The 24,971-nt window shown below is 35.6% G+C and overlaps 3 protein-coding genes across 4 annotated transcripts; 1 reads left to right on the top strand and 2 right to left on the bottom strand.

The window, feature by feature from the left end:
* Positions 1-4,322: 4,322 nt before the first annotated feature.
* On the bottom strand, positions 4,323-12,244 carry LOC110465517 (proteasome subunit alpha type-2). The gene is made up of 7 exons (XM_021521408.1): positions 12,152-12,244; positions 10,735-10,811; positions 10,207-10,339; positions 8,954-9,076; positions 8,044-8,131; positions 7,155-7,228; positions 4,323-5,098 (listed from the first exon to the last, which is right to left on the bottom strand). The coding sequence occupies exons 1-7, from the start codon at positions 12,187-12,189 to the stop codon at positions 4,924-4,926; spliced, it is 708 nt and encodes a 235-aa protein (XP_021377083.1). The 5' UTR covers positions 12,190-12,244; the 3' UTR covers positions 4,323-4,923.
* A 53-nt stretch (positions 12,245-12,297) lies between these two features.
* Positions 12,298-16,896, top strand: LOC110465518 (39S ribosomal protein L32, mitochondrial-like). Its single transcript, XM_021521409.1, has 3 exons — positions 12,298-12,406; positions 14,365-14,631; positions 16,278-16,896. Exons 1-3 carry the CDS (start codon positions 12,316-12,318, stop codon positions 16,508-16,510), a joined length of 591 nt encoding a protein of 196 aa, XP_021377084.1. The 5' UTR covers positions 12,298-12,315; the 3' UTR covers positions 16,511-16,896.
* Positions 16,897-22,723: 5,827 nt separating this feature from the next.
* LOC110465528 lies at positions 22,724-24,204 on the bottom strand. Of its 2 annotated transcripts, none has more exons than XM_021521422.1 (3): positions 23,857-24,204; positions 23,403-23,638; positions 22,724-23,206 (listed from the first exon to the last, which is right to left on the bottom strand). In XM_021521422.1, exons 1-3 carry the CDS (start codon positions 23,906-23,908, stop codon positions 23,189-23,191), a joined length of 306 nt encoding a protein of 101 aa, XP_021377097.1. In that variant the 5' UTR covers positions 23,909-24,204; the 3' UTR covers positions 22,724-23,188. The 2 variants fall into 2 exon arrangements, with proteins under 2 accessions (XP_021377097.1, XP_021377098.1); XM_021521423.1 differs by having other exon boundaries at positions 23,461-23,638.
* Between the last annotated feature and the right edge of the window lie 767 nt (positions 24,205-24,971).

Here is a 24,971-nt window from a genome sequence, read left to right as displayed (position 1 = left end):
TTAATGTTTTCTTCTAACCCTTGTACAACACTGAAAGTACATGTACACTGGAACTACATGCTTCCTTCTTCCTGGTTCTTATAGAACATTGAAGGTCATGTTACAACATATTGTAACACCGGTACTGATCTAAGATTCCTCAAGCCTGGTAATTGTGGGACATAGAAGATGTTTAAAGCATGGGTAATAATTGCTTCCTCTCTCCTGATTCTTGTTGAACACTGAAGGTGTTTGTACAATGCAAATCTGATACCTATCTGAGACTTAAAATTTGGATAAATCTAATATCCCCTACAGCTGTATCAGTCTTGCTCTAAGTGATGTAATTTCAGTTGGAAAGCTGAAGTAATTATAATATTAAAGTGATGACTCTTCATTGGAAAACCAAAGATAATTCCAGATACATTACAATATAGACATCGATCATCTATAAGAGTTTTATCACTTGACAGATACAGGCATCAAATTTGACCAACGCAAGGAAATGTTTTCAGCTCACTTGGCCCTTCGGACCAATTGTACTGCCTTGGTGCGACGTCCGGCGTCAATATTTTACTTTAAACAACTTCTGAATAACCAAAATGCCCAGAGTGATGGTATATGGCCAGTAGCATGCTGAGGTGAAGAGCTATCAAGTTTGTTCAAATGAATGACCTTTACTTATATCCAAGGTTACAGGGATCAAAACCTTTAAACTACTTCTCCTGAATAACCAAGAGGTTTAGGGTGATGAGATCTGGCCAGTAACATGCTGGGATGAAGGGCTACCCAGTTCACATGAATCACCTTGACCATAGTTCAAGATCACAGGGGTCAAATATGTTGAAAACTGTTAACAACTTCTTCTTTATAACCCGAATGCCCAGGGTGATGATATTTGGCCAGTAGCATGCTGGGGTGAAGGGCTACCAAGTTTGTTCAAGTGAATGACCTTCACTTATATTCAATGTCACAGGGGTCAATTGTCTAAAAAAAACAAGAAGCCCAACGGGCCTGCATTGCTCACCTGGTATTAATCTCACAATTGTAACCTTAAAAGAGGACTAAAACAAAGCTACAGGTAAAATATCAGTGTCTTGACATAAAGTTTAAAGTAATTCAGAAAACCTGTTAAACCTGTTATCTTCACCCTGAAGCTGTTGGTTATTCAGAAGAAGTTTCAAAGTTTAAACACATTTGACCTCTGTGACATTGAAAGTCAAACATGGACATTTAGTTGAAAAATCTTTATAGCCCTTCATCTTAGAATGAAACTTGCCAAATATCACCACTCTGAACGTTTTGTTGACTGAGAAGATGACTTTTAAAAGATTTATGCACTATGGACCAGATGTGACCTGGAATTGTGTCAAGGTCATTCACATCTACAAGCAGTCACCCTATACACTAAGTTACTCAGAAGACGTTTAAAGATTTCAACGTATTTGACCCATGTGACCTTGAATATGGGCAAAGTTCATTCATTTGAACAAACTTTGTAACCCTTTATCCCTGCATGCTATTAGCCATTATCATCACCCCGGACATTTTGGTAATTCAGAAGAAGTTTTTTTTAAGGTTTTTAAGACAATTGACCCCTGTGACCTTGAATATGGGCTAAGACAACTGACCCCTGTGACCTTGAATATGGGCGAAGTTCATCCATTCAAAGAAACTTAGTAGCCCTTCATCCCCCCCATCTTCGCTAAGCCAAGTGTTTGCTTCGTATACACTCCACTTACCCATGGCGGATATAGCCATGTTTACCAAGCCATCAAATTTGTTGTCGTTTATGTCATAGTGTTTTGCCCCAAAAAAAGTAGGTGCACAATATTTTGGGAAACTTCTGGAGTGTTAAATCAGTTGGTGGAAATCTTTGACTACGTGCCACAGGTAAATGATGACCTGGGAAAATATGTGTGCTGCCTTTGGATTGTTTCCATATTGCTCTGTCATTTATACTCTGCCTCTACATACACATGCATTATGATGGAGTGTGTATGTAACAGTCATTCTGATTGGTTAAATGTTTATTGGGAGGAGAACGATAACTCTAAATCCGCTAGGTGGCAGTGGAGGGAATTATGAAAACACCGCTTTATCCGCCAAGGGTACGTGGAGTGTATACGAAGCGAACACTTGGCTAGCGAAGATGCATCCCCCCATGCTACTGGCCAAATGTCATTACCCTGAAGCTTTTGGTTATTCAGAAGAAGTTTCAAAGTTTAAACATATTTGACCCCCCTGTGACCTTGCATATGAAGTATTTTCAAGGTCACCAGGATCAAATATGTTCAAAATATTTAAATAACTTTTTCTGAATAACCAAAAGTCACAGAATGATGATATTTGGCCTGTTACATGAAGGACTACTAAGTTTGTTCAGATGAATGACCTTGACATTTATTTAAGGTCACAGGGGTCAAATATGTTCAAAATCTTTAAACAATTTCTTCCTTGTAACCAAAAGGCCTAGGATGTTGATATTTGGCCAGTAGCATGCTGTGATGACGTCCTACCAAGATTGTTCAAATGAATGTTCTTGCATTATATTCAAAGTCTTTGGCCAGTAGCATGCTGTGATGACGGCCTACCAAGTTTGTTCAAATGAATGTCCTTGCATTATATTCAAAGTCTCGGGGTCAAATATGTCAAAATCTTTAAACAACTTCTTCTGAATAACCATAAGGCCTATAATGTTGATATCTGGTCAGTAGCATGGTGAGATTAAGAGCCAGTAAGTTTTTTTAAGTGAATGACCTTGATTATATTCAAGGTCACAGGGGTCAAATTTATTTAAAATCTTTAAACAACTTCTTCTGAATAACCACGAGGCCCAGAATGTGATATTTAGCCAGTAGCTTGTTTGGATGAGAGCCATCAAGCTTTTTTATTCGAATGACCTTGACCCACTTTCGAGGTCACATTTATTCAAATATGTGTAAATATTTTAATGACCTAATTTCGATGAACAAAAGTAAAGGGGGATGATTTTTTGCAAGTTGCATCCTGAGATGAAGGGCTATAAAATGTGTTCAATATACTGACCTTGTTAGACTTTCAAGGTCACAGGGGTGAAATGTTTTTAAATCTTTTAACAGGTTCTTTTGAATGAATTTAATCATAAATACTGATATTTTGCCTTTAGCTTCACCTAAGATCAGTTTTTAAGATTACAAGTGTGAGATGTGTACCAGATTAGTGATGCAGGCCCATTTGGCCTCTTGTTTGTTTGAAATTTGCAAATGATTTTCATTTCTGAAGCATATTGTTGACTGGCAGGGTTGAGGAGTGCTGGAGGCAATTGGCTCTAGGAGACTTTTGTTGCTTTTAATTATATCAGTCAAATTATTACTCAGCCTTTTGGTTTGTCAGAAAAAAATCTGTTGATGTTTGACATATTTAACACTGCCACTGCTGAAAGCAAGTAATTTTATTTCACTAATTTTGTCAGGCTCCATTCCAGCTTTCAGCTAGTCAGTAGCCATTTTTTTTTTATATATTTGACATGTGATCTGGAAGGTAGGTCAAGGTCGTGATTTTTCGCAAGGTTAGTTGTGCTTCATCCCCTCTTGGCAGGTGAGCTAAATGTGAGAGGTGGCAAATATACAATGTAACATTATGTTGAGGTACATGTTTATACAAAATTAAAACAAGAGATTTGTCTTTTTTTTCAATAGAAACAGGTCTCATCACCTTTATAGCCAATATTCCTTCCCATTCATTTGCCAAAAAATGCAGGCAAATAAAGTGAAATAAATGCGTATCTTAGAGGAACTGTCTTCTAATAAATTATAAAATGAATCAATTTGAATACAAATTTTTGATATTCATTAGTACCTTACAAGTAAGAAAAAAAAAGGAACTAAAAAGGTTACATATATTTTACCTTAGACCTTGAGGTCAAGGTCACGATAACCTAATGATAGTGCTCTGTATACTGCCTGTGGGTGTTATAGAAATACTGAAAGTTTCTTCATGTTATCTTTTAATAGTTTATTTCTTCATGTTATCTTTTAATAGTTTAGAAGTTACCGCTCGGACAAAATGTTCCTGAAATATGATTTCTTTACCTTTGACTTTGAGGTCAAGGTTACAGTGACTTTTTGACAGAGCACTTAACATCATCTCTAAGTGATGTAGGACTTGATCAAGATATACTTAGCAGTTTAAAAGTTACGCAATAAGTTATTAGTAGACCTAGAAGGAGATGTAGAATCACTACAATTAATATGTTCAATGGAAGAGGAGACTTAACAGGCTATCACTACAGATTATGAAATCTTGATCACAATACAGGACACTATAAAGAACATGTCTAATATGAAAACAAAGCAGTTAAATTGTATATGAATGATGGTTTATTTTATATCACAATGAACTCTATGACAGTGATATCACCATATCAACATACATTGTATCTCAATATTCTTCAATAGATTACAAGTACCAGTATGTACACAGATAATGTTTTAAGAGTTATTGATGAACATTTTCAATATTAAGTTTAGTCTGAATCAATTTAATACAATTTTCAACAACATTAGCACTTTTTTCTGCTACCATTATTCTTTAATGTACATACTTAAATCATTTCAAGTATTAAAGGATATGAAAATGCTGTCTGAATTTATCTTCATTGAGAGGATGGTGACAGCACATTGTGTTACTTGTACAATGTTACATAGATATATCATATCTTTACATAAGTTTGATCACAAAGTTACAAATTGTAGCTCAGGTTTTTACAATTCAAGCTGTTGACGTTATTCCTCTGGTATTGAAAATGTTCCAACATCTGGAGTCACATCCTGATTGTACTTGTTTAAAAAGTCTCAATATTGGAGGATTTTGATCAAGCATGTATGACCAAATTTTAGATCTTTTTTTTTTAATGTGTCAATTAGAGGCAGTCTAAGTAATGTCAATGATAGCACAACTCCATTACTGCACAGAGGCTAGATAGTCTTTGACCTCCGCTGGTGATAATCTCTTGAAACCATCCTGATTACAGATTCCAATCTCGATGTTATCTTCTGTCATTTGACCCTCAAAGCTTTCTTTCAAGGTTAAAATAGCTGTGTGGACGGCATCCTCTAGCTCAAGATTATCACTGTACCTAGATGTAGAAAGAAAATATGTGAACTTATGTTTTTTAAGGCAATGAAAATTAATAATTATTTCATATTCCTGAAGATTCATTTTTAGTCCACTTGGTCCAAAGGACCATGGTGAGCTTATGTCATACCGCAGCGTCCATCTTCTGTTCATCAACTTTTCCTTTAAAACGCTACTAGTCCTGAACGGCCCAGTAGATTTTGACTAAATTTGGTCTGGAGCATCCTTAGGCCAAGGGGACTCAATTTTGTATAAACGATGGATGTGGCCACCCTCGGGGTAGAGGAGCAGGGCCCAATAGGGGAAATAGAGGTAAAACCTTTAAAACCCTTCTTCTACCATAGGTATTACCCAGTAAGGGATTTTATCCTAATTTAGAGTAAGACTAAAACATCCTTGGGCCAAGAGGACTCAATTTTGTATAAACAGTGAGTGTGGCCCCATTGGGGGCAGAGGGGTGGGCCTTATAGAGGAAAAATAGCAAATTCTTCAAAATCCTTCTTCTGTATGAATGGCAGGATTTTGTCCAAACTTGGTCTAAAGCATCCTTGGGTGAAGGGGAACTGATTTTTGTGTATACGGTGGGTCTGACCTCCCTGGGGGCAAAGGGATGGGGCCCAATTAGGGGTAATTTAGCAAATTCTTAAAAATTCTTCTTCTTCTGTAGGAGTGACAGGATTTTGTCCATATTTGGTCAAAAGTATATGTGGGTGAAGGGGACTAAATTTTGTATAAATGGTGGGTCTGACCCCCCCCCCCGGGAGCAGAGGGGTGGAGCCCAATAGGGGAAACAAAGCAAATTCTTCAAAATCCTTCTTCTGTAGGAATGACAGGATTTTGTCCAAATTTGGTATGAAGCACCCTTGGGTGAAGGAGAACCAATTTTGTATAAACAGTGGGTCTGACGGGTCCTTTGGGCAGAGAGGCAGGGCCCAATAAGGGTTATAGAGGAATAGCTTTAAAATCCTTCTTGTCCTGTTGGGATGATAGGGGAAACATGTTTTGATCATATTTGAACAGCAGCATCATATAAGGAAGGGAAAATAATTTGTATAAATGATGGGTCTGAACCCCCTGGGAGCAGAGGGGCGGGCCAAAAAGGGAAAATAAAAAATTGCTTTAAAATCCTTCTTCTTCTGTAGGAATGATAGGGAAACATAGCAAATTCTTCAAAATCTTCCTTTTCGTGTAGGAATGACAGGATTTTGTCCAATTGCATATAAATATAACCCCGACTAATCATGTAATACATGTACACTACCAGCAACATCTGGCTATATATTTCAACGTCAATTTTGCTAACATTTCCAGGTGAGCGATACAGGCACGCTGGGCCTCTTGTTATTGCATCAACATGATGAATAATATTAAATCCTACCTTGTATTTTTGTTTTATGGTTAATAGCCATATGGGTATGAGAGACATAATACAAGGAACTTGTAAACACTTCCTATACTTAATTTCCTTTTCAGAGAACATCTGTTAGCATGAGTGCCCATGTAGCTGTTTATCAATTTTCTAGATGAAGTGACTTTAGCCTTGGCAGCCTAAAATACAAACTCATTCTAGGCACATCTATAACCATACTTCATAACTTCAGATGAATACCCATGCCTGTCTTGATATCAATGTATGAAGTTGGATAAAGATCTGTTCAAAAATGAAGTTGCTTAATTTGTGACAAAAGTTTTCTTTTATAACTTACTTATAAGTACCAGTGACCTGGGCCTTGGAACCCTTAGTGCTCGATCTTTGAATGAATTCTGATCAGAACCTTTCGAGAAATAAAGTCATAAGACAGAAACAACATTGGTTGGTCACACTATAAGACCCCCGGCACCATCTCATATTAAATGGTGGTACACGAATATCTACGCAACCAACCATATGTGTAGATGATGTATTTCTGCATTTGTTTTATATATCTAGGTCAAATTCAGATTTTATATATTGGGGGGAATGGAAAGCAAAACCATCATAAACATTCAGAATTGATATCAGGAAAGCCTAATAGGACATAGGACTCTGACTGTATATAAAAGACATGTTTGTTTACCTCTTTTCTAAAAACGTCTTTCCATTCACATGATTCTTTCCAATGGCAGTAGCTTTCCAGGCAAAATATGCTCCCTGAAAAAAAAGTAAATATATAACAATAAGAACAAATGGTGAAGGTCACAATTCATAAAAAAATATACATGAAAAATTGGAAATGCTTCAAAATCTTTAAATAAAAAATTAAGTTTCAACAAGCAAATTTGTGGAATGTGTATCCCCTGCTTACAGGACATGTTATATCTGTTTTTCATTGTAATGGTTTCCTGTAGACATTGTTTAATAGAATGTAGAATCTTAAGCAAAATTGCCAGGAAAGTCTCTGGCTTTCTTCTTTCATATACTTTAATACTGATAAGTTTGATGCACACTAAACATTGTTCAGACTGGCAAACTCAGTCATAGGCGTAACATGATATTAACTAGAATGTATATATATATATATGTATGTCAAATTTGGTTATGAAGATTGCACACATTCACTTGGCAGTCAAAATGACCCGGACAGTTGCCAATATTAAAGCGCGCTCAAAATTTGGTTGAAGTCGAGAACTTTTTTGCAGGGAGTTATTGCATGTAAACCAAATGTGACAGGGACACCCCAAAATTAGTATTCTACATTTTCTCCAAACATGAAAATTAAAGAACAAAGGATTAGATCTCTGAATAGTGAATACTGATCGGTGAAGGAGGGGGAGGGGAGTCGCAAGACTTAGTTTCAGCATACATAGAAGTATAACAGGTTTTTATAGTGTAAGGAAAATATGGTCCAAACAAGATCTAGTAACCAGCCAACAAGTCAGGCTGTCAGAATCATACTATAAAAAGTCCTGTCATGGAGAGGGATGTTAAGGGTATGTGTACGCATCCAATGATGAGACAATACTTACAGAGGGGTCACACTGGTAGAGGTATGGTGTCTCCTCATCCTCATCCCAGCCAGCCAGCAGGAGTGATACACCAAACGGTCGCACACCCCTGATATCAAAGCACAAACATAAATACATTTCAGTCTGATTATTCAATGATCAGGTTATGTACCATAGGGAAGTGCATGAAAATATTTAATTTCAAATAGATTTTACATCAATTATGCATAAGTAACAATGATAATTTATCCATCAAGTGCTGGTAATAATGTCATCCCTGTATATCAAAACATACATTGAAATTCATCATTGGGCAGAAATTGTGTGGCAATAGATTGACATTTTGTATACATTTTGGAAATAATCTACTGAAGTTTTCAACAGTCAGGCTTTTATCAAAACAATATCTGAATATATGTGAAGTTCTACAATCTACATACAGTAAATCTATATTTTAAAGAACACCAGAATTTTGTTTGCTGTTTATTTGTTATAATTTACAGAGTTAGGTATTCATAAGACAATTACATTTCCGGGGAGACAACTGCAACTTTGTAACAAGCAACAATTGGCAGTGTATGTGAATTCATACTAAGGGCGAGTTTGATCATCAACCATTTACCATAGTCGGGCTGTTACATTCCATGTGCTTACACATACTGGTAAGCAGCAACCAATCACTGCATTGCTTTCAAATAATCATGCATGCGCAAACGACCACTAATTGTTCTGGTCTGACCAAAGTAAAGTGGTAGATTGAACTATAGTTAACAGGCATGTGCACGGTAATCTTGTTTCTTTACACATGGGCAATACACGTTACTAAAGTGATTTTGATCGTACTCTAGTTAGACCGCAGTCGCTATAGTTGATGATCAAACTCGCTCTTTATCAGTTCTAGTTCTACTGTATATGTTTTGAAAATTCTTACCCTGACTGTGTGTATTCTTGCATGACATTGGCAATCCTCTGTACAATCTGAGCTGTAGGAATGTGTTCCTGGTAAAGCATGTAGTACTGCTGTGCTAATTTACGAGCACTCTTTACTAATACCCTATAATTCAAACAGAATATGACATGGAACAAAACATCTGAATCCAACAAAGCAATATTCATTTTTTAGGCCTCACAGATATTATCCTTCATATCCATGTACACATTTGAAATATTCCTTTAATGAGAATTTTCAATAACTAAGAAATTTAGTATATATATACCTAGGCCCAGTTGTTCAAAAGATGATTAGCTAAATCACTGTTTAACAACATTTTTTCAACCTCAAATTATTTGGTCAATATACAAGGTAAAAGCTTGAAATTGTGCATGTAGTTTACTCTTCTAAAATATTTGCTATCTCAAAAGCTTAAACTTGGTTAATAGCTGTGTTTAAAGATATACAAAAAATAAAATTTGCGCTTAGCACTGATTAAGCTAATCACAGTTTGAACAACTGGGCCCAGGTATACAATAGTCTTCTTATTTAAAAAGAATGTAAATGAAATAGTATCAAATGCTCCAAAACTTCAATACATGTCTGTAACTTGTACCAAAAGTGGTGCTTTAGCAGACCATAACTGATCGATGATAGACTTGAATTTTTGCAGAAACAAGTCTTTGGTTTGTTCATTTATATGTTATGGTTTTTTTTATCAATCAGTCCCTGCATAGAAATATGAAGGGTTGAAGTAATTAAAAAGGGCAAATATGGTATTTAATTTAGATGATTATAGAAAAAACTTCAGCTCCGGTCTTCAAAAATTTATTTATATATATATGATAATTACAACTATATGCATTTTACATTGATAATATATATACATTACTTCAATAGTTGCCAGGTTTGAAGGCATTGTGCACTACATAAAGGGTGTATTATAAGTATATTATGAATACCAACAAGCAGGGTATTTTGACTGAGGAAATAGAATATCAATTGCAGTACAATATTCATCATGCATATATACATATGTATATATTGAATATTCTTCTTAAAAAATAAATATATCATTATCATTTTGAATTGCAGCATAGAAATGTTAACGTTCATGGGTTTCATCAAACTGCAAATCATAGCATGTTATAAGCAAAATTTTACTTATAATTTAAGGATAACTGAGGAAATATGCCAGTAATTGAGTGACATTTATATTACCTGTATTAAATACTCTCTTTATTAGAGCTTACCTGTAATCTGGTCCCATCCCACTGTATACCATGCCTACATTCTTCGTTATCATTTCTATCTTGTGTATACTGTTCTCATCATACAATATGGATTTCTGTTTCTTCTCTGTAGCCAACACAACTCCATTGGTAGCTACAAGATATATAACAATTGTATTCATTTCAATAATGAAATTAACAAGAACATAAATGTAGTCCACATAAAGATCTTTATATGTAATATTATTAACTTAAAGTATCTGTGCAACTCCAGAAATTATCACCAATATGGTTCATGTAAAGACACCACAATATAGTTCATGTAAAGATACCACAATATACCCAGTAAGTAAATTATATGACAAAAATTCACTAGAGAAAAATCTTATCCCTACTACATAGTACTTTATAGTGCAATATATATTTGAAACAAGATATTGGCAGTAATGTATTCATGTTCTGTCTGTACCGGTTGTTTAGCTTTACATCATATATCATCAGATCAAGGAACAACACTATCTACGGACTTCAATTTTGTTTTATTCTTACCTTTTATTCCAACAGATGGCGCACCAGCTGCCACAGCCGCTAAGGCATATTCAATCTGTACAAGTTTCCCTGAAGGACTGGAAAATAGAATGTCATGTCTTAATTATATACAATTGTAATCAGTCAAATGTTCATTCTATTCACTGCTTCTAAATTCCATGATAAAATCTGACATGATGCCTTATTTTTTACCTAAGGGATAACCCCAGTTATATATAAATATACACGTACACCTTTTACATAATCATGTTTTTGATTCAGAGCATGCAGAATCTCCCAATGGAAATTTCAAAAGGTTGGCAAGTAAGTACCACATTTTGATTATGAAATAATTGCTAGGATTTAATCAAACTTTTTACTTTAACTTCCTTTTTTTTTTTAAAAAGGGGAAAAATATCTGTGCTTAAACAAGCAGGTAAGATGGTTAAAAAATAAGTTTTTATTGTTTTTTCTTTTCTATTGTGTATCGATCAAGTAACTTTCATCGTTACTGGTGATTTAGCTTAGATTTTGGAAAGAAATACATAATTTGATACTGACAACTTTCTAAACATACACATTTTCCAGCTAAATATTGATAATCGATCGTAACACACGAGGGTCATTCCCACTAGGACGGAAATACCCGAGTATGTACGAAGCAGGGTCAATGACGAGGTCGCTTGGTTCATTGACGAGGTCAAAGTTCACGGGTCGTCTGCTATTGTCACCGACAGCTTTCCAAGGGAAAACGTAAGGTGTTTCAAAGGGTCAAATTTCGGAATTTTCAGTATTACTACTCTTGTTTTTTTCTGCATTTATTGTAGAACGTCAACTGTATATTCAGTTCTTATTAATTCTTCTATTTGGGGATCGTTTCTGTTGATATTTAATTTGATCCAAATTTGTGATATTACCTTACAGTAGATTTTACAACTAAAACTGTTGAATTTCAATGCTAGATCTGCTTGTACAAAATATTCATTATTGAATCTAGTTTCATCTAATGCAACCAAATTAACAATCACTTAAAAAGACAAACATTATCTGTACAGTTTTGTACAGTAAAATATCTTTATTGATACTTAGATAAATATAAACTTTAAACGCTTGACAATTTTTACTTCCGTTCAACTGTGTAAATCATTACAGCATTTTGATTAGACATTGAAGTGGACACATTAGTTTGCTCTGCTTTATGAATATCAGTAAAGAAGAGAATTAAAAANAAAGAAGAAAGGGTCTCTTATGCAGTAGCTGGGATATGGTTCAAAAATGCAAGTCACATGAACATTATATTACTTTTCTAATTTTCTGACAAACAGTTATTAAAAGACGCACTACTTATAGATTTCCAAATGAACTTTTGAGTAAACCATGTAGGCTATAACTTTTATAGCTGTTTGTACCGCCATTCCTATATAATTATACATTTTACCTGAATGTGGTTAGAGAAAAGCTGTATCTTTCAGACATGTTGGATTCGCCGGTGATAGTATGTACAATGTAAAGGCTTATATGATTGGTCAAAATATTCATTTAAGGTCTCTCAACCAATGAAATATCTTGTAACATTGTGCCTAAGTGAGTTTCAGAGACAAGATGGCTGCCAACATGAGTGTTTTCCAGCGATTACAGAAAGCTTGGAAGCAATTAGACTCGTTATTTCTAAGATGGACAGTGTCACAATATCGTAAGACATATTTTCACTTTCCATTATCATAATGCAATCGTTTCATAATAAATTTAACAAGTGACTGTGAAATATATACGATCTCCTTGACTGCTCGTGGCCGATTTTGGGGCTAAAGATTTTTCGGTACAGTAACATTACTTTACTGTAGTCTTTACGTGGTCGGTTCTGGGCTGGGGTATTTACCGAAATGGACCGGAATGGAGTTGAATTACNGCGGTCCATTTCGGTAAATACCCCAACCGGTCGGTTCTTCCCGAAACTTCAACTGTAACAATTGAAAAGGCAATAAAATTTCGATATTTTGCTATGTTTGGTATTTTTGTCCGTTCACGCGTTGCTGTTTTTCGTCTTTGCAAAAGTACCGAAACATCCTATAATCATCAGGTCCAGTACACTCTGCCGATTGAGCTATATAGCTGTAAAAACCTATAATAGCTCTATTGACCTATCTGAAATAGGTCTTTTGAGCTAGTTTTCAAGTGATTTTCTTTTATAAGAAAAACGGAACAAAGTCGCATTTAAAAGAAGANTGCTTCATGTAACAGATAGGTAGTTAAATTTGACTGGAAATATTTTTTATTTATCATTTAAAGACGCGCAATAGCCGAGATTCACGGTACGATTTTCGATGGCGCTGCATTACCGAAACGGAGGAATATGGACCTTAAATACGCTCAATTCAAGACAATGGACCAAAATATACTTTCTTTGTCATTCAATGGAGATATATGTAAAATATCGAAGGTTTATCTGTCCTGAAAGTATNTCGAAACGACTTGGAATAGTTTAACTCGAGTTTACAAAACTAACTTGTTATAAGTGCTGGACATAAATCGCCGAATTGGTTTAAAATCAAAATTGATAATCGGATAGTAATCTAATGATAACTATTAAGCAGTTACACAGAATGGTCTTATTTATATTGATTGCAGTCAATTCAAGATTTAATGTGATCAGACTAAATATACCATAAAATGACTGCACTATTGTTGCAACACTCTCAGGAGAGGGAAATGTCTTGTAGGGGTGAAATGCTCATCAACACTTCAGTACATTACAAGTTAATGTATAATGTCACAGCAAATGTCAAAAAATAAAGTTATATAATGCTTTCCCTCACTGTATCGAAATTTTGATAAATATGAATATTTAAAAATGTACAAGACAGAATGTCATTTACCAAACACTGATATTTCTAAACATTTCCTTCAGAATGGTAAGTATGGATTGTGAAAAGATTCATGTTACACAACCAATAGTGTTTCTATGTGACGTTTCGATGACAAGTACAGTATGTACTATATATGTCACCTTCATCAGACAAATGAATAGTGAGGCGCATGTTAATTCTCAAAGGTGTAAATTAAATTATGCACGAGTTGTTATTCAACAAATTTAGATTTTACAACAACCTGTTCCTACATGAATTGGGAAAATATTGCATTATTTTCATTTAAACTGAAAAGATATTCCTCATTTTTTTTTCATTCTGGGAAAATAAAGCACTTTTATTTTTGCAAGGGGAAGCATTCTGTATTCAGTTGTAAAACTAGGCAACATCTATACTCATATAACATAAGTGACCACTGGTCGGCCTTTTTGCTATCGGATATGATTTTGCCGACTGCGGCGCCTGTCAAAAGTATCTCACCGTGTAAACCTCTAACACTGTTGGAGTAGGAAACATCATGATCAAAGGTCTATATCTTCAATATTAATGTGCATGTGGAAGTCACAGCAAAGAGTCCAGTTCAAATTGGTGTAGTACTTGTCAGGAACATTTTAAGCTGATATTTTTGTACGCATATGTATCAACATTAAATTTGAGATAAAGCTTTGTGAGGTCATGCTGACTTTATATAAATGTATATTTGATCAGACAAAACATTTATAGTTTAGATAATTAGAGATCATTTTAGCTTTGCCAATTACCAATATTGTTTTTTATCCGTCAGAGTTTTTGCCAGCTTTGGTTGGAGGTCCAGTTGTTCCTGAGGAGACGGACATTATACCATCAGACAATTCATCCTTCCTGAGAGAGTTATTTGGTGGAAATGGAATAATGTGGATTTCACATCAAACCCAAAGGTCTCGCAGGTCAAAAGAAAAGAGACAAACTCGAAGATTTGGATACTCATTTGTAGAAAAACGTGTAAAAATCCATAAAGATATAGTGTCTTGTTTACGTTGCGGGAGCTTCCACAAGCTCAACACGATATGTGGTGAGATTTTTCTCTTATGTACTCTGTAGGAAGTCCTATAAACCAAATACTAAATGACAGCATGTACAGTACATGGTATTTTGCATTGATTGTCCCCTAATTTAATTAAGGTTATCATGCATGTTTTAACCCTCTTTCTTAAGACTATAATTATATATAAGCTGTCTGGGTTAATGTGTGATTGAGTACAGTGGAACAGTACATTCATTTTGTATGAGGTAAACCTTTTTCCTTGTTTACAAAAAAATGTGAGAGTCTGAATGACAATAGAGAATTGCCAGAGAAAACACAAATCTGGGAAGGAATTTATTGAAAATTTGATAGGGAATTTGAAGTGGTCTAGTGAAAATTACTTCAGAGCTAGTGAAAATTGAAGACTGTTTTAGTTAACTTCAGATTTTGGCTCAGTTAGTCATTTCTTAAAGTATGCTACAGTTTGATTAATTACTGTGACGTACCAATTGTTTTAGAATATGTACATGGTGTATCGTTCGTCTGTAAACAATTCACATTTTTCCTTTCCTCAAAAACAGCTGCACCAACTTAAATATGATTTTGCAAATTGCAGGATACTTATAGTGGGTATCCAAAAGGCTTTTCAGACAACGACCTTTATCTTTTTATTTGTAGTCATAGAGAACTACAGAAGATTTTTATATCAGCTTCTTTTATTACCTGCACATATAAAGTTACTTTTGTCCTTTAACAAACAAAAAAACTACATTCATTAAAGACGACTGTTAAGGTACATTGGTCTCTTTTTACCATTTTATATATATAATGTCTTCAAATTATGTCTGCAAATTTCTAGATGGCTTTTATTATTTTCTAATCCAGCATATTTTCAAGATACATTTATTGCGAGAAATCTATATATTAAAGACAGCCATTATATTTTCAAATCTTGTTTATCTTCAAAATTTTCTGCTATATTTTGCCAATGCTGTTGATAAGGCCAAACAAAAAAGTATTTAATTTGAAAAAAAATAGGATAGGTATACGTACAAGAGCCATGGTGGCCAAGTGGTTCAGGTGTCTGACATTCTGCTACCACTAGCCCTCCACCACTGGGTCGTGTGTTTGAGACCTAAGTGGGGCAGTCGCCAAGTGCTGGCCGTAGGTCGGTGGTTTTTCTCTGGGAACTCTCCGGCTTTCTTCCACCACCATAACCTGGCACGTCCTTAAATCACTATAGCTGTTATAGGATGTAAAACACACACAAACCAAACATGTAGGTAACAAATTACATTTTAATAAAATGATTTTATATGATTTAAATGGGAGAGTGACCTTGACTTTAATAGTGTTTCTATGAAACCTGCCTAAAACAGTTTATGGTAGGCACAAAAAAATTATGGTAGGTAGTATAGGATTACTGGAAACACTTTTTTTTATTTTGCATAAATAACTGGCAAGCGAAACAGGCTCCTCAGACCTTTTGTTTAATTTATTGGTGTTCAAAATTTGAAGTCAATTTTGTGTGTAAATTATATCTAGTTACTTTTATCATTGACTCAAAGTTGTTAATAAGTGTCGTTTAATGTCTAATGACAGGTTCCTTTAATGTCTAATTACAGGTAACTTTAATGTCTAATGACAGGTAACTTTAATGTCTAATGACAGGTAACTTTAATGTCTAATGACAGGTAACTGCTATGACAAGGTGCGACAGGAGACCGATGAGATGAGGAAGAAGATGGGCGACCACCTTGAGTATGAATCACCACACAAGGAAGTAGCAGTGATTTATGAAGGCGAAGAAGATCAACAACAAAAATTACATGATAAATTTATTGTACAGATGGACAAACCTAGACCAAAGTGGTTCTCTGATTTCATAGATGCTGATAAGAAAAAGAAAAAGTGGTCAGACTCATGACAGGAAAATTGATCAGCAGTTGAAGCCTGATTGTGAATTCATTATAGTGTACAATGTAATTATTATAGAAATACTGTCGGGAGATATTGTTTATATGATGTTGAAGGACTGTTTATAAACAACATCAGATGATCCAGTCTTGGTTGCATGTGGAGGATGTTTGTAAGGACACTATCAACCAAACTTAAAAGTGACAATCTAGAATAATAAACTTAGGGTAAAAGTCCCTTTATAGGCTTATCTTCCACTTTCATCTTGCATCTAATTTTGGAGTACGTGTAAATGGAAATAAGGTTTGCTACACGATTGTTGATAGAAAATATGGTGTTCAGAATGTGGTTTGAAAAATAAAACAATAATACGGAGCTTTGTATTACCTTTATTGTAAAGTAATATTGTTTGAAAACTTATGTTTGCTATGTAAAGGGAAGACAACTCTTCAGTCAAAGATTTACTGGACAGGACATGTGAAGAAACAAATTTTTGTAGAAGTTTGTTTTAATTTTTAGTTACAAAAAGTTGAAGAACAATAAAAATTTACATTGATACCTAGAATGTCAAATCAGGTTTTTGAAACAATAATGAAATTGTCGCTACCTTTAAGTAAATTTGTCTGTTTTCAGCTAACTTTATTATCAATAATATTTTTGAAGAGGTTCCAGATACAAGTTAAAACATCCAGTCATTGATAAAAAAAAATCAAATACTCATTGATATAAATTTCAAGAACACTTTATCAGAAAGCCAAAGCAATTAATTGAACATTTCACAGAGGAACACAACAAACACTTATTAAGCAGACCTAGAATTCATTGTACCTGCATCCTCATAATCCAAAGTTCATTCTCAACACACATCTTCTCTGCAACCCCAGAAAATGTCATAACAAAATCATAGTCTGGTTATAAGACACCTTGTGGATGAGTCGAGTAGACCAGTCGGATATCTTCAATGAAGATCAAAGGAATCTTGTGGCAGCGTAAACAGTATCATCAATGGGCTTTTATGGTGGGTATAGCTCCTCTAAAATCTTCAAAGGACAGGTATCAGTCTGGTATTAGTAAGCTTAAAACGTGTTTTAAACCTGAAACCAATCAAATAGCTTACATACATATGTGCATAAAGGAAAGATTAAGCGATGAATTATATTCTGTGGGTTTTGGGGAAGGATGAGAATATTTGTAATATATTATTAATATTTTTGAAAGATAGGGAAGCATTCTATGTATATTGACAGGGATGAATAGGGTAACTTTCACTAGGTATTGACAGGAATGGATAGTTTAACTTTCTCTAGATATTGACATGAATGGATAGGGTAACTTTCTCTAGATATTGACAGGGATAGATTGGGTAACTTTCACTAGATATTGACAGACATAGATAGGGTAACTTTCACTAGATATCGACAGGGATGGATAGGGTAACTTTCACTAGATATTGACAGAGATGGATCGGGTAACTTTCACTAGATATTGACAGGGATGGATAGGGTAACTTTCTCTAGATATTGACAGGAATGGATAGGGTAACTTTCACTAGATATTGACAGGGATGGATAGGTTAACTTTCACTAGATATTGACAGGGATGGATAGGTTAACTTTCACTAGATATTAACAGGGATGGATAGGGTAACTTTCACTAGATATTGACAGGGATGGCTAGGGTCACTTTCACTAGATATTGACAGGGATGGATAGGGTAACTTTCTCTAGATATTGACAGGAATGGATAGGGTAACTTTCTCTAGATATTGACAGGGATTGATAGGTTTACTTTCACTAGATATTGACAGGGATGGATAGGTTAACTTTCACTAGATATTGACAGGCATGGATAGGGTAACTTTCACTAGATATTGACAGACATAGATAGGGTAACTTTCACTAGATATTGACAGGGATGGATAGGGTAACTTTCACTAGATATTGACAGACAGATAGGGTAACTTTCACTAGATATTGACAGAGATGGATAGGGTAACTTTCACTAGATATTGACAGGGATGGATAGGTTAACTTTCACTAGATATTGACAGGGATGGATAGGGTAACTTTCACTAGATATTGACAGGAATGGCTAGGGTAACTTTCTCTAGATATTGACAGGAATGGCTTAGGTAACTTTCTCTATATGTTAACAGGGATGGATAGAGCAACTTTCTCTAGATGTTGCCAGGGATGGATAGGGTAACTTTCTCTAGATATTGACAGGGATAGGTAGGGTAACTTTCTCTAAACTTTCTTCTGGTGTTGACAAGGATAAACAAGGAAAAATCCTACAGATATAGACATTGATAGGAACCAATCTCTTGATTCTGACAGAGATTGATTAGGAAGAATTCTGGATATTGATTGGGATTGATTAGGAAGAACTCTGGATATTGACATGGATGAATATGGAAGAATTCTATGGATATTGAAAGGGATGGAAAGGAAGGAAATCTATGGATGTTGGCGAGGATCGAAAGGGAATAATTCTGTCAGTGACATTGACAGAGATGGATAGGGAAACATTCTGTTGATATTGATAGGGAAATATTCCATGGATATTGACAGAGATGGAAAGAGGAGAATTCTATGGATATTGATAGGCCAATCGTGATGATATTTGACGAATAGCATGGTGAGTTGAAAGGCTATATGTCTTTTTTTCAGTAAATTATCTTAATTGACCCACTCTCAAGTTCAAATGTGTTTTTTTTTAATAACTTCGTATAAATAACCAAGAGGCCAAGGATAAATATAGTTAATCAAATAGATATGCTTTGATAAAGGGTTTCAAGGTTGTTCTAATGAATGACATTGATCCAACGTTAAAGGTTACAAAGATAAATAATGAAGTATTCGAATCGCTTCTAAGTAACGAGGAGGCCATTGGTGAAGATATCTGGAAATAAGCATGCTTGAATGAAATTATATCAACTTTGTTTAAAGGAATAATACAATAAGGTTTGTCTGAAAACACTGTTACTGCTTGCTGAAAAAATAAGACTTGGCTTGATAAAGAAACCATACTTACACATTTTCCAATTTTTCGTAAGACTAAAGACTCTCTAATCATTTTCAAATATCTATCAATGATAATGATGCGGACCTGCCTTGTTTGCGTATGATTCATGAACTTCTCAATAGTCCGTAATAAACAACGTTATCGCTGGCTCCTCTAGTTGCTAGACCAAGCCATTATCCGAACGTATCACTATGTATACCATTCTTTGTAACATTTAATCAGATTTATAGTCGTTTCAAAACATTTTATTCAGTTTAGTAAGCATAGATTGTAGAGAAGTTATGTAGCACAGTCAGATAAGTGTAAGCTACATACTCTATCACCTTCACCAGACTGTACACAAATATGTTAAATATGTGCGAGTTGGCAATATGAAATCGACGTCGATTCGGCTACGCTATAAGCGCATGTACACACATGTACGAAATGATGAATCAAACCGACAAATTCAGTTTGTATAACACCTGGTCATCAATGTGCTAGAGTCTATATGAGCCCTCTCATCTCGATTATGAACTAGTCCGATGCGGTGTATCCAGATGGCTTCCTTAGCTGCCACACACTTCGGAGTCATTCTAGTGAATGATATGAATTTGCTGTATGGCATGGTCTGTGCTAGTCGGTTTATTGATCTGAGACTTTTCTGATCGGGTGAAAGTCACTCAAAAATGTCTCAGACAAATCCAGCAAAGGTTTTGATATAATAAATCTTCACATTTTCATACCATATTTTTCATTTTCATAATTATGTAAATGTCAGCTCTATGATGGCAGAACGTATCGGTAACTAACTTGTAATGACAAGTGTGTAATCCACAAATTGAATTTAGTCATGACATTGAAAGTGTTTGTTTCTACTTGTAACGGCCGCAACAGGACGGAGCCTAGGCCTACTGTTCAAATGAACAAAATGTATGATGAGGTAAGACGGTTAAGTCTGTGTCAGTGGAAAGTTAAGGAACTGTGAAACAAATATAAAAAGGGTAAACAAAAGAAGAATAGCTAAATTATAAAAATGTAGGAGGAGTTACATGAAATTCTGAAATATCAATCGTTATTTAAAATCCTGTAATCACAACTCAGCAATTATAAAAAACTCAAATAACGAAACACCACAGGGGGAAAACATATGTTATTTATGTTTGTTTGTGTTTAACGGCCCATCGACGGCGGTGGTCATTTAGGGCCATGGTGATTTTTTTTTCTTTTTTTCTCCAAACAAACATGTGAGTGGCGAAGATAAAATCACATAAAAATGTTCATTTTTAAAAGCATTCGCGTTGTATGTGTAGATAATTAAAATAAGAAGGGGGTTAAAAATGATAAAAGAGATAACGAATAGATGATATGGACTATGTTATTTATATATCGTCAAAGGGGGTAAGGTGGGTTAAAAGACACCAAAGTCTATAGAATAGACCGATGTCTTTCAAATAGTTAAATAATGCCTTCGAGTCCACGGAACTCAAAAGAGTTTTCGTATCCGGGACTCGAAAGTAGTTATCACGAAATGTGTTTAAAATCGGAACATTCTATTAAAATATGTTCCACTGTAAATTTAATGTCGCATGCGTGGCACGAAGGTGGATCTCCTCGTCTTAGAATGTGTGCCCAGTACGGAGCCGAGAGAGAACAACTTCCTCTCTACGATCTTTCCGCACAGATGTTTTAAGTTTCGGTTGTACTTTTAAAAGTTTGTTGCTGGTTTCGAGAGATGGTAGTTTGATATTTGTTTGTTCGAGATTTAGCACATTTTTTGCTTCCCCGTCAACAAATGCGTTGCCTTTAATTCCGACATGACTCGGAATCCAAAAGTAAAGTTATTTTAGATTTTTTTTAAGATGCGAGATATTCGTAAAGCAAGGTTTTGCACGAGTGTGTTTTTTGGATCTCGTAACTGTAAACTTTGTAGGACAGATAGAGAGTCTAAACGAATGATTGCCTGTTTAATGCGGTGTTCATCGATATGGTCGAAGGCCAAACCATGCAATAGCGCATGCTTCGTCAAAAAATATCGAGGCGCCGTCTGGTAGTCGAACAGAAGTGCCACTTTCTCACCTTCTTTGGAACCATCCGTGTAAAGTTGTGTATGAGAAGGCTATTCCGAAATGCATTCCCGGAAGGTGGATTTGTGTTCTTTTGGCATTACACTGTATTTTCCCCCCGCTCATGTAATGTAAAGTTAAAATCAGGTGTTTGTATGGTCCATGGAGGAACATCAGATATGTTAAATTCAGCTATGTCACTGTCAAGTTTATGTTGAGTTCTTGCAGGAAATTTGAAATTCGGATACCAAATGTTGGCAGAAGTTTTGGGTTTTGCGTAAATAAGTTTTGGTATTTTGGGTTGAATACTTGGTCGAAAGCAGGATTTTTTTGGTTTGATTTTAATTGAGCTGCAAACTGTAATGCAAGTTTTTTCCTTCTGTCATAAAGGGATGGTTCATTCGCTTCCACGTACAGGCTTTTTACAGGTTTTGTTCGAAAAGCTCCAAGTGCTAGATGTAGCCCTTGGTTATGGAATGGGTCTAACATATGCTGGTAAGAACTGCGCGCCGACCCGTATACCATATAGAACCATAATCCAGTTTTGTTCGAATAAGTGATCTGTATAGGCGCAAAAGCATTTCACGGTCCGCTCCCCAATCAGTGTGAGAAAGGACTCGTTTGGAGAGCCCCACGGGCTATTATGACTATTAAAATAACCGAGGATTATGAATGGTGTTATGAGGCGATGTTATTATCCATCTTCTGATGGAGCCCAACAAAGTTTGCGAATGCAAATGACTTTGACCTACTTTTAAGGTCACAGGAGTCAAGTAGGTCTAAACCTTCAAACGACTCCTTCTGAAGATCTAAAAGGGATAGATTCATGACATTTGGCCAATTGCATCCTATGATGGAGCCCGACAAAGTTTGCGATTGAAAATGACATTGGCCTACTTTCAAGGCCACAGGGATTAAATAGGTCAAAACATTCAAACGACTTAAAACGTGTTAAGTCCTGCTCCTTTTCCCCGACCAGCATCCTGTCTTCGAGTTCAACAACATTTGCACATGAATATGCCCTTGCCCTAAGTATATACTTTCCACGTCACATGGGCCAAATAACTGTAAACCTTCAACCGCTTCTGGCCAACAACTCCATGTAACAAAACAAACAGGTGAGCGATACAGGCCCTTCTGGACCTTTTGTTTTATTCTTCGTCAAATAATTTCTCGAAAAAACAGGTAAACCATTATACGATATTTTAAAATGTTGCTGTAGTAGTATTTTCTTTTTATCTGTGTAGATCTAATTGCCAAATTCCTCGAACTTCAATTATAAATCCTATTCACCGCACTATTTCATTATTCAACACTAGTTGTCCTATTACAATCAGAAAACACAATTGTTTTTATAATATCTATAGGTCACCAATAAATATTGTCTGTCCTTGTCCGAAATAATTTTTCTATGACTGTATCACTCTCTGGTTGCGTAGATGGCGCCAACCTTCCTCAGAAAGTCCGATGTTGTCAGGCGACTGTCCGGATCCCGAGAGTCGAGCTGGTCCCACAGGTCAAATATCTTCCCCTGCTCTGGAGATTGACGATCTCTCCTTCCTTCTTCATGAGAGGGACCAGGAGGTAGAAGGGGAGGTTTGGTCGGCCGGCTTTACCATTCATCCTGCGGTGCCATCCTGTAAAAAGAAATCATAATGATAAAATTTATCAAATCATAGGTACACAAAACACAAAATTTTATTTCATGTAGAATCTATATTTAAAATTGCCAGTGGAATTATACATTTTCACGTAAATTCGTAATGAATTAACATATACGAAGCTTGTCATTTTGACTAAATATAAAATCTGTTAAAGGTTTGGTTAGTTTACCTTAATTGTTGCACCAGTTTTAAAATTCTTATGGTGCGAACTGACTGACGATACATACACCAGTTGGCTGGAGTCCAAACTGAGCTGTACGTGGAACCAGACCCGGTGCAGATACTCTACCAACTGTCGCAGCTCTGGAGTAGATGCTAAGGCTAACATCCGGGCGAAGGCTGGCTCGATCTCGGTGGCAGGCAGGAAGGGAAGTGCCAGGAGCTTCCTGGTGAAGCAGTAAACACCTGAAACACCAATCAGTAGGATACTAAGTATGGCACCTACATTGCATACATAATGACGTAACACATAATGGCGTGACATGTTTAATTTACTTAACAAATATGAAACTCTAGGTGAAACTTATTGTTTCGTTGACACCAACACATACCGCAGTAACCTTAAATTGTAAATTGTAACATTATTTTTCATCGATCATCATCATCATCATCATCATACGTACCTTCACGTTTCATATACGTTGTCCTTAGTCCGAGGTTCACCACCTTCCTCATTACAGCCTGGCACCAGTGGAAAGAACACCCCGAAGGTCCACTCCTGGAAGATCGGTGCTGACCGCATTCCAACAGGCTCAAATGAAAAGAGAGATGTAACAAGTAAAAGTTTTATGAGTTAGGTCACAATCAGTTTTGACAATTTATTAATGACGTTGAATTTAATAATAAAAATAATCTTTATTTAACGTCGTGTACAATTGTCAACAACAAACATAAGCTCTGTAGAGTTTTTATTACGACGCCGCTAAGGGAACAAATGGTGTTTACGGGGGGAAAACCACCGTACGTGCCATCGGAGGGATAACAACTAACCCTATCAGACATCACTCTCTTTTTTCTACCACCGCTGGGGATCGAACGGAAATTCTTGGTAGAGCGAGTGGTCTGAAGCTCACGTTTTATCAAGCGTGAGCTTCAGACCACTTGCTCTCCCAAGAATTTCGGTACACAGTAGTACAATGACCGCGCGTTAGCGAGTCACCCAAAAATCATAAGCGAATAACTATTTCCATGTAAGATTCACTGATGTTTAGTACTGCAACTTTTTACACCTGCTTTTCATCAAACTTATCTGTCTCAAAGTCCATCACTGCCCCCTCCACTGCCGGATCTCCTCCAAGAGTCGGCGAAGAATCTATAAAGGAAGAACTGATTAATTATGACGAATAAAGCTAATGTCAATATGTGTAGAGTGTTTTTTGTTATTTTATATATATCCGCTTTAGCTGATTGGAAAATAAAATCAAAGTATCTCTGGGTATGTTTTATTAGTCTTTTCAAATAACAAGTTATTCTATATCATTTCATTGTAATAACTTAAAGCAATGTAGTCCTGTGCTCGATGTCGAGACATCAAGACGAATAGTAGCGGCATCTGCTTCAAACATTCGTCCTTTTGTAGGAACGCATGAACACTCCCCAGCTGCGTGTCCCGTCCATATACCTATGAAAAACAAATACTAAAGTTAAATGATTATTAACAACAAATAAACGATATCAAAAGTAAAAACCAACTTCCACTAAGATATTTAAACATGTTTTAACAATATAAGTTCAACAT

This window comes from Mizuhopecten yessoensis, unplaced genomic scaffold (genome assembly GCF_002113885.1).
Source record: "Mizuhopecten yessoensis strain PY_sf001 unplaced genomic scaffold, ASM211388v2 scaffold11085, whole genome shotgun sequence".
NCBI lineage: Eukaryota > Metazoa > Mollusca > Bivalvia > Pectinida > Pectinidae > Mizuhopecten > Mizuhopecten yessoensis.
This window is presented reverse-complemented; position numbering and strand designations above follow the sequence as displayed.

Excerpts from the sequence above, each read along its gene's own strand:
- LOC110465517 (XM_021521408.1), bottom strand. The coding sequence starts at position 12,189 with ATGTCTGAAAGATACAGCTTTTCTCTAACCACATTCAG. Across the intron at positions 10,340-10,734 it reads GCCATCTGTTGGAATAAAAG|CTACCAATGGAGTTGTGTTG; the intron begins GTAAGAATAAAA and ends TATATCTTGTAG. Across the intron at positions 7,229-8,043 it reads TCTACCAGTGTGACCCCTCT|GGAGCATATTTTGCCTGGAA; the intron begins GTAAGTATTGTC and ends CTTTTTTTTCAG.
- LOC110465518 (XM_021521409.1), top strand. The coding sequence starts at position 12,316 with ATGGCTGCCAACATGAGTGTTTTCCAGCGATTACAGAAAGCTTGGAAG. Across the intron at positions 12,407-14,364 it reads ATGGACAGTGTCACAATATC|AGTTTTTGCCAGCTTTGGTT; the intron begins GTAAGACATATT and ends TTTATCCGTCAG. Across the intron at positions 14,632-16,277 it reads CAAGCTCAACACGATATGTG|GTAACTGCTATGACAAGGTG; the intron begins GTGAGATTTTTC and ends GTCTAATGACAG.
- LOC110465528 (XM_021521422.1), bottom strand. The coding sequence starts at position 23,908 with ATGAGGAAGGTGGTGAACCTCGGACTAAGGACAACGTATATGAAACGT. Across the intron at positions 23,639-23,856 it reads AACGTATATGAAACGTGAAG|GTGTTTACTGCTTCACCAGG; the intron begins GTACGTATGATG and ends TTGGTGTTTCAG.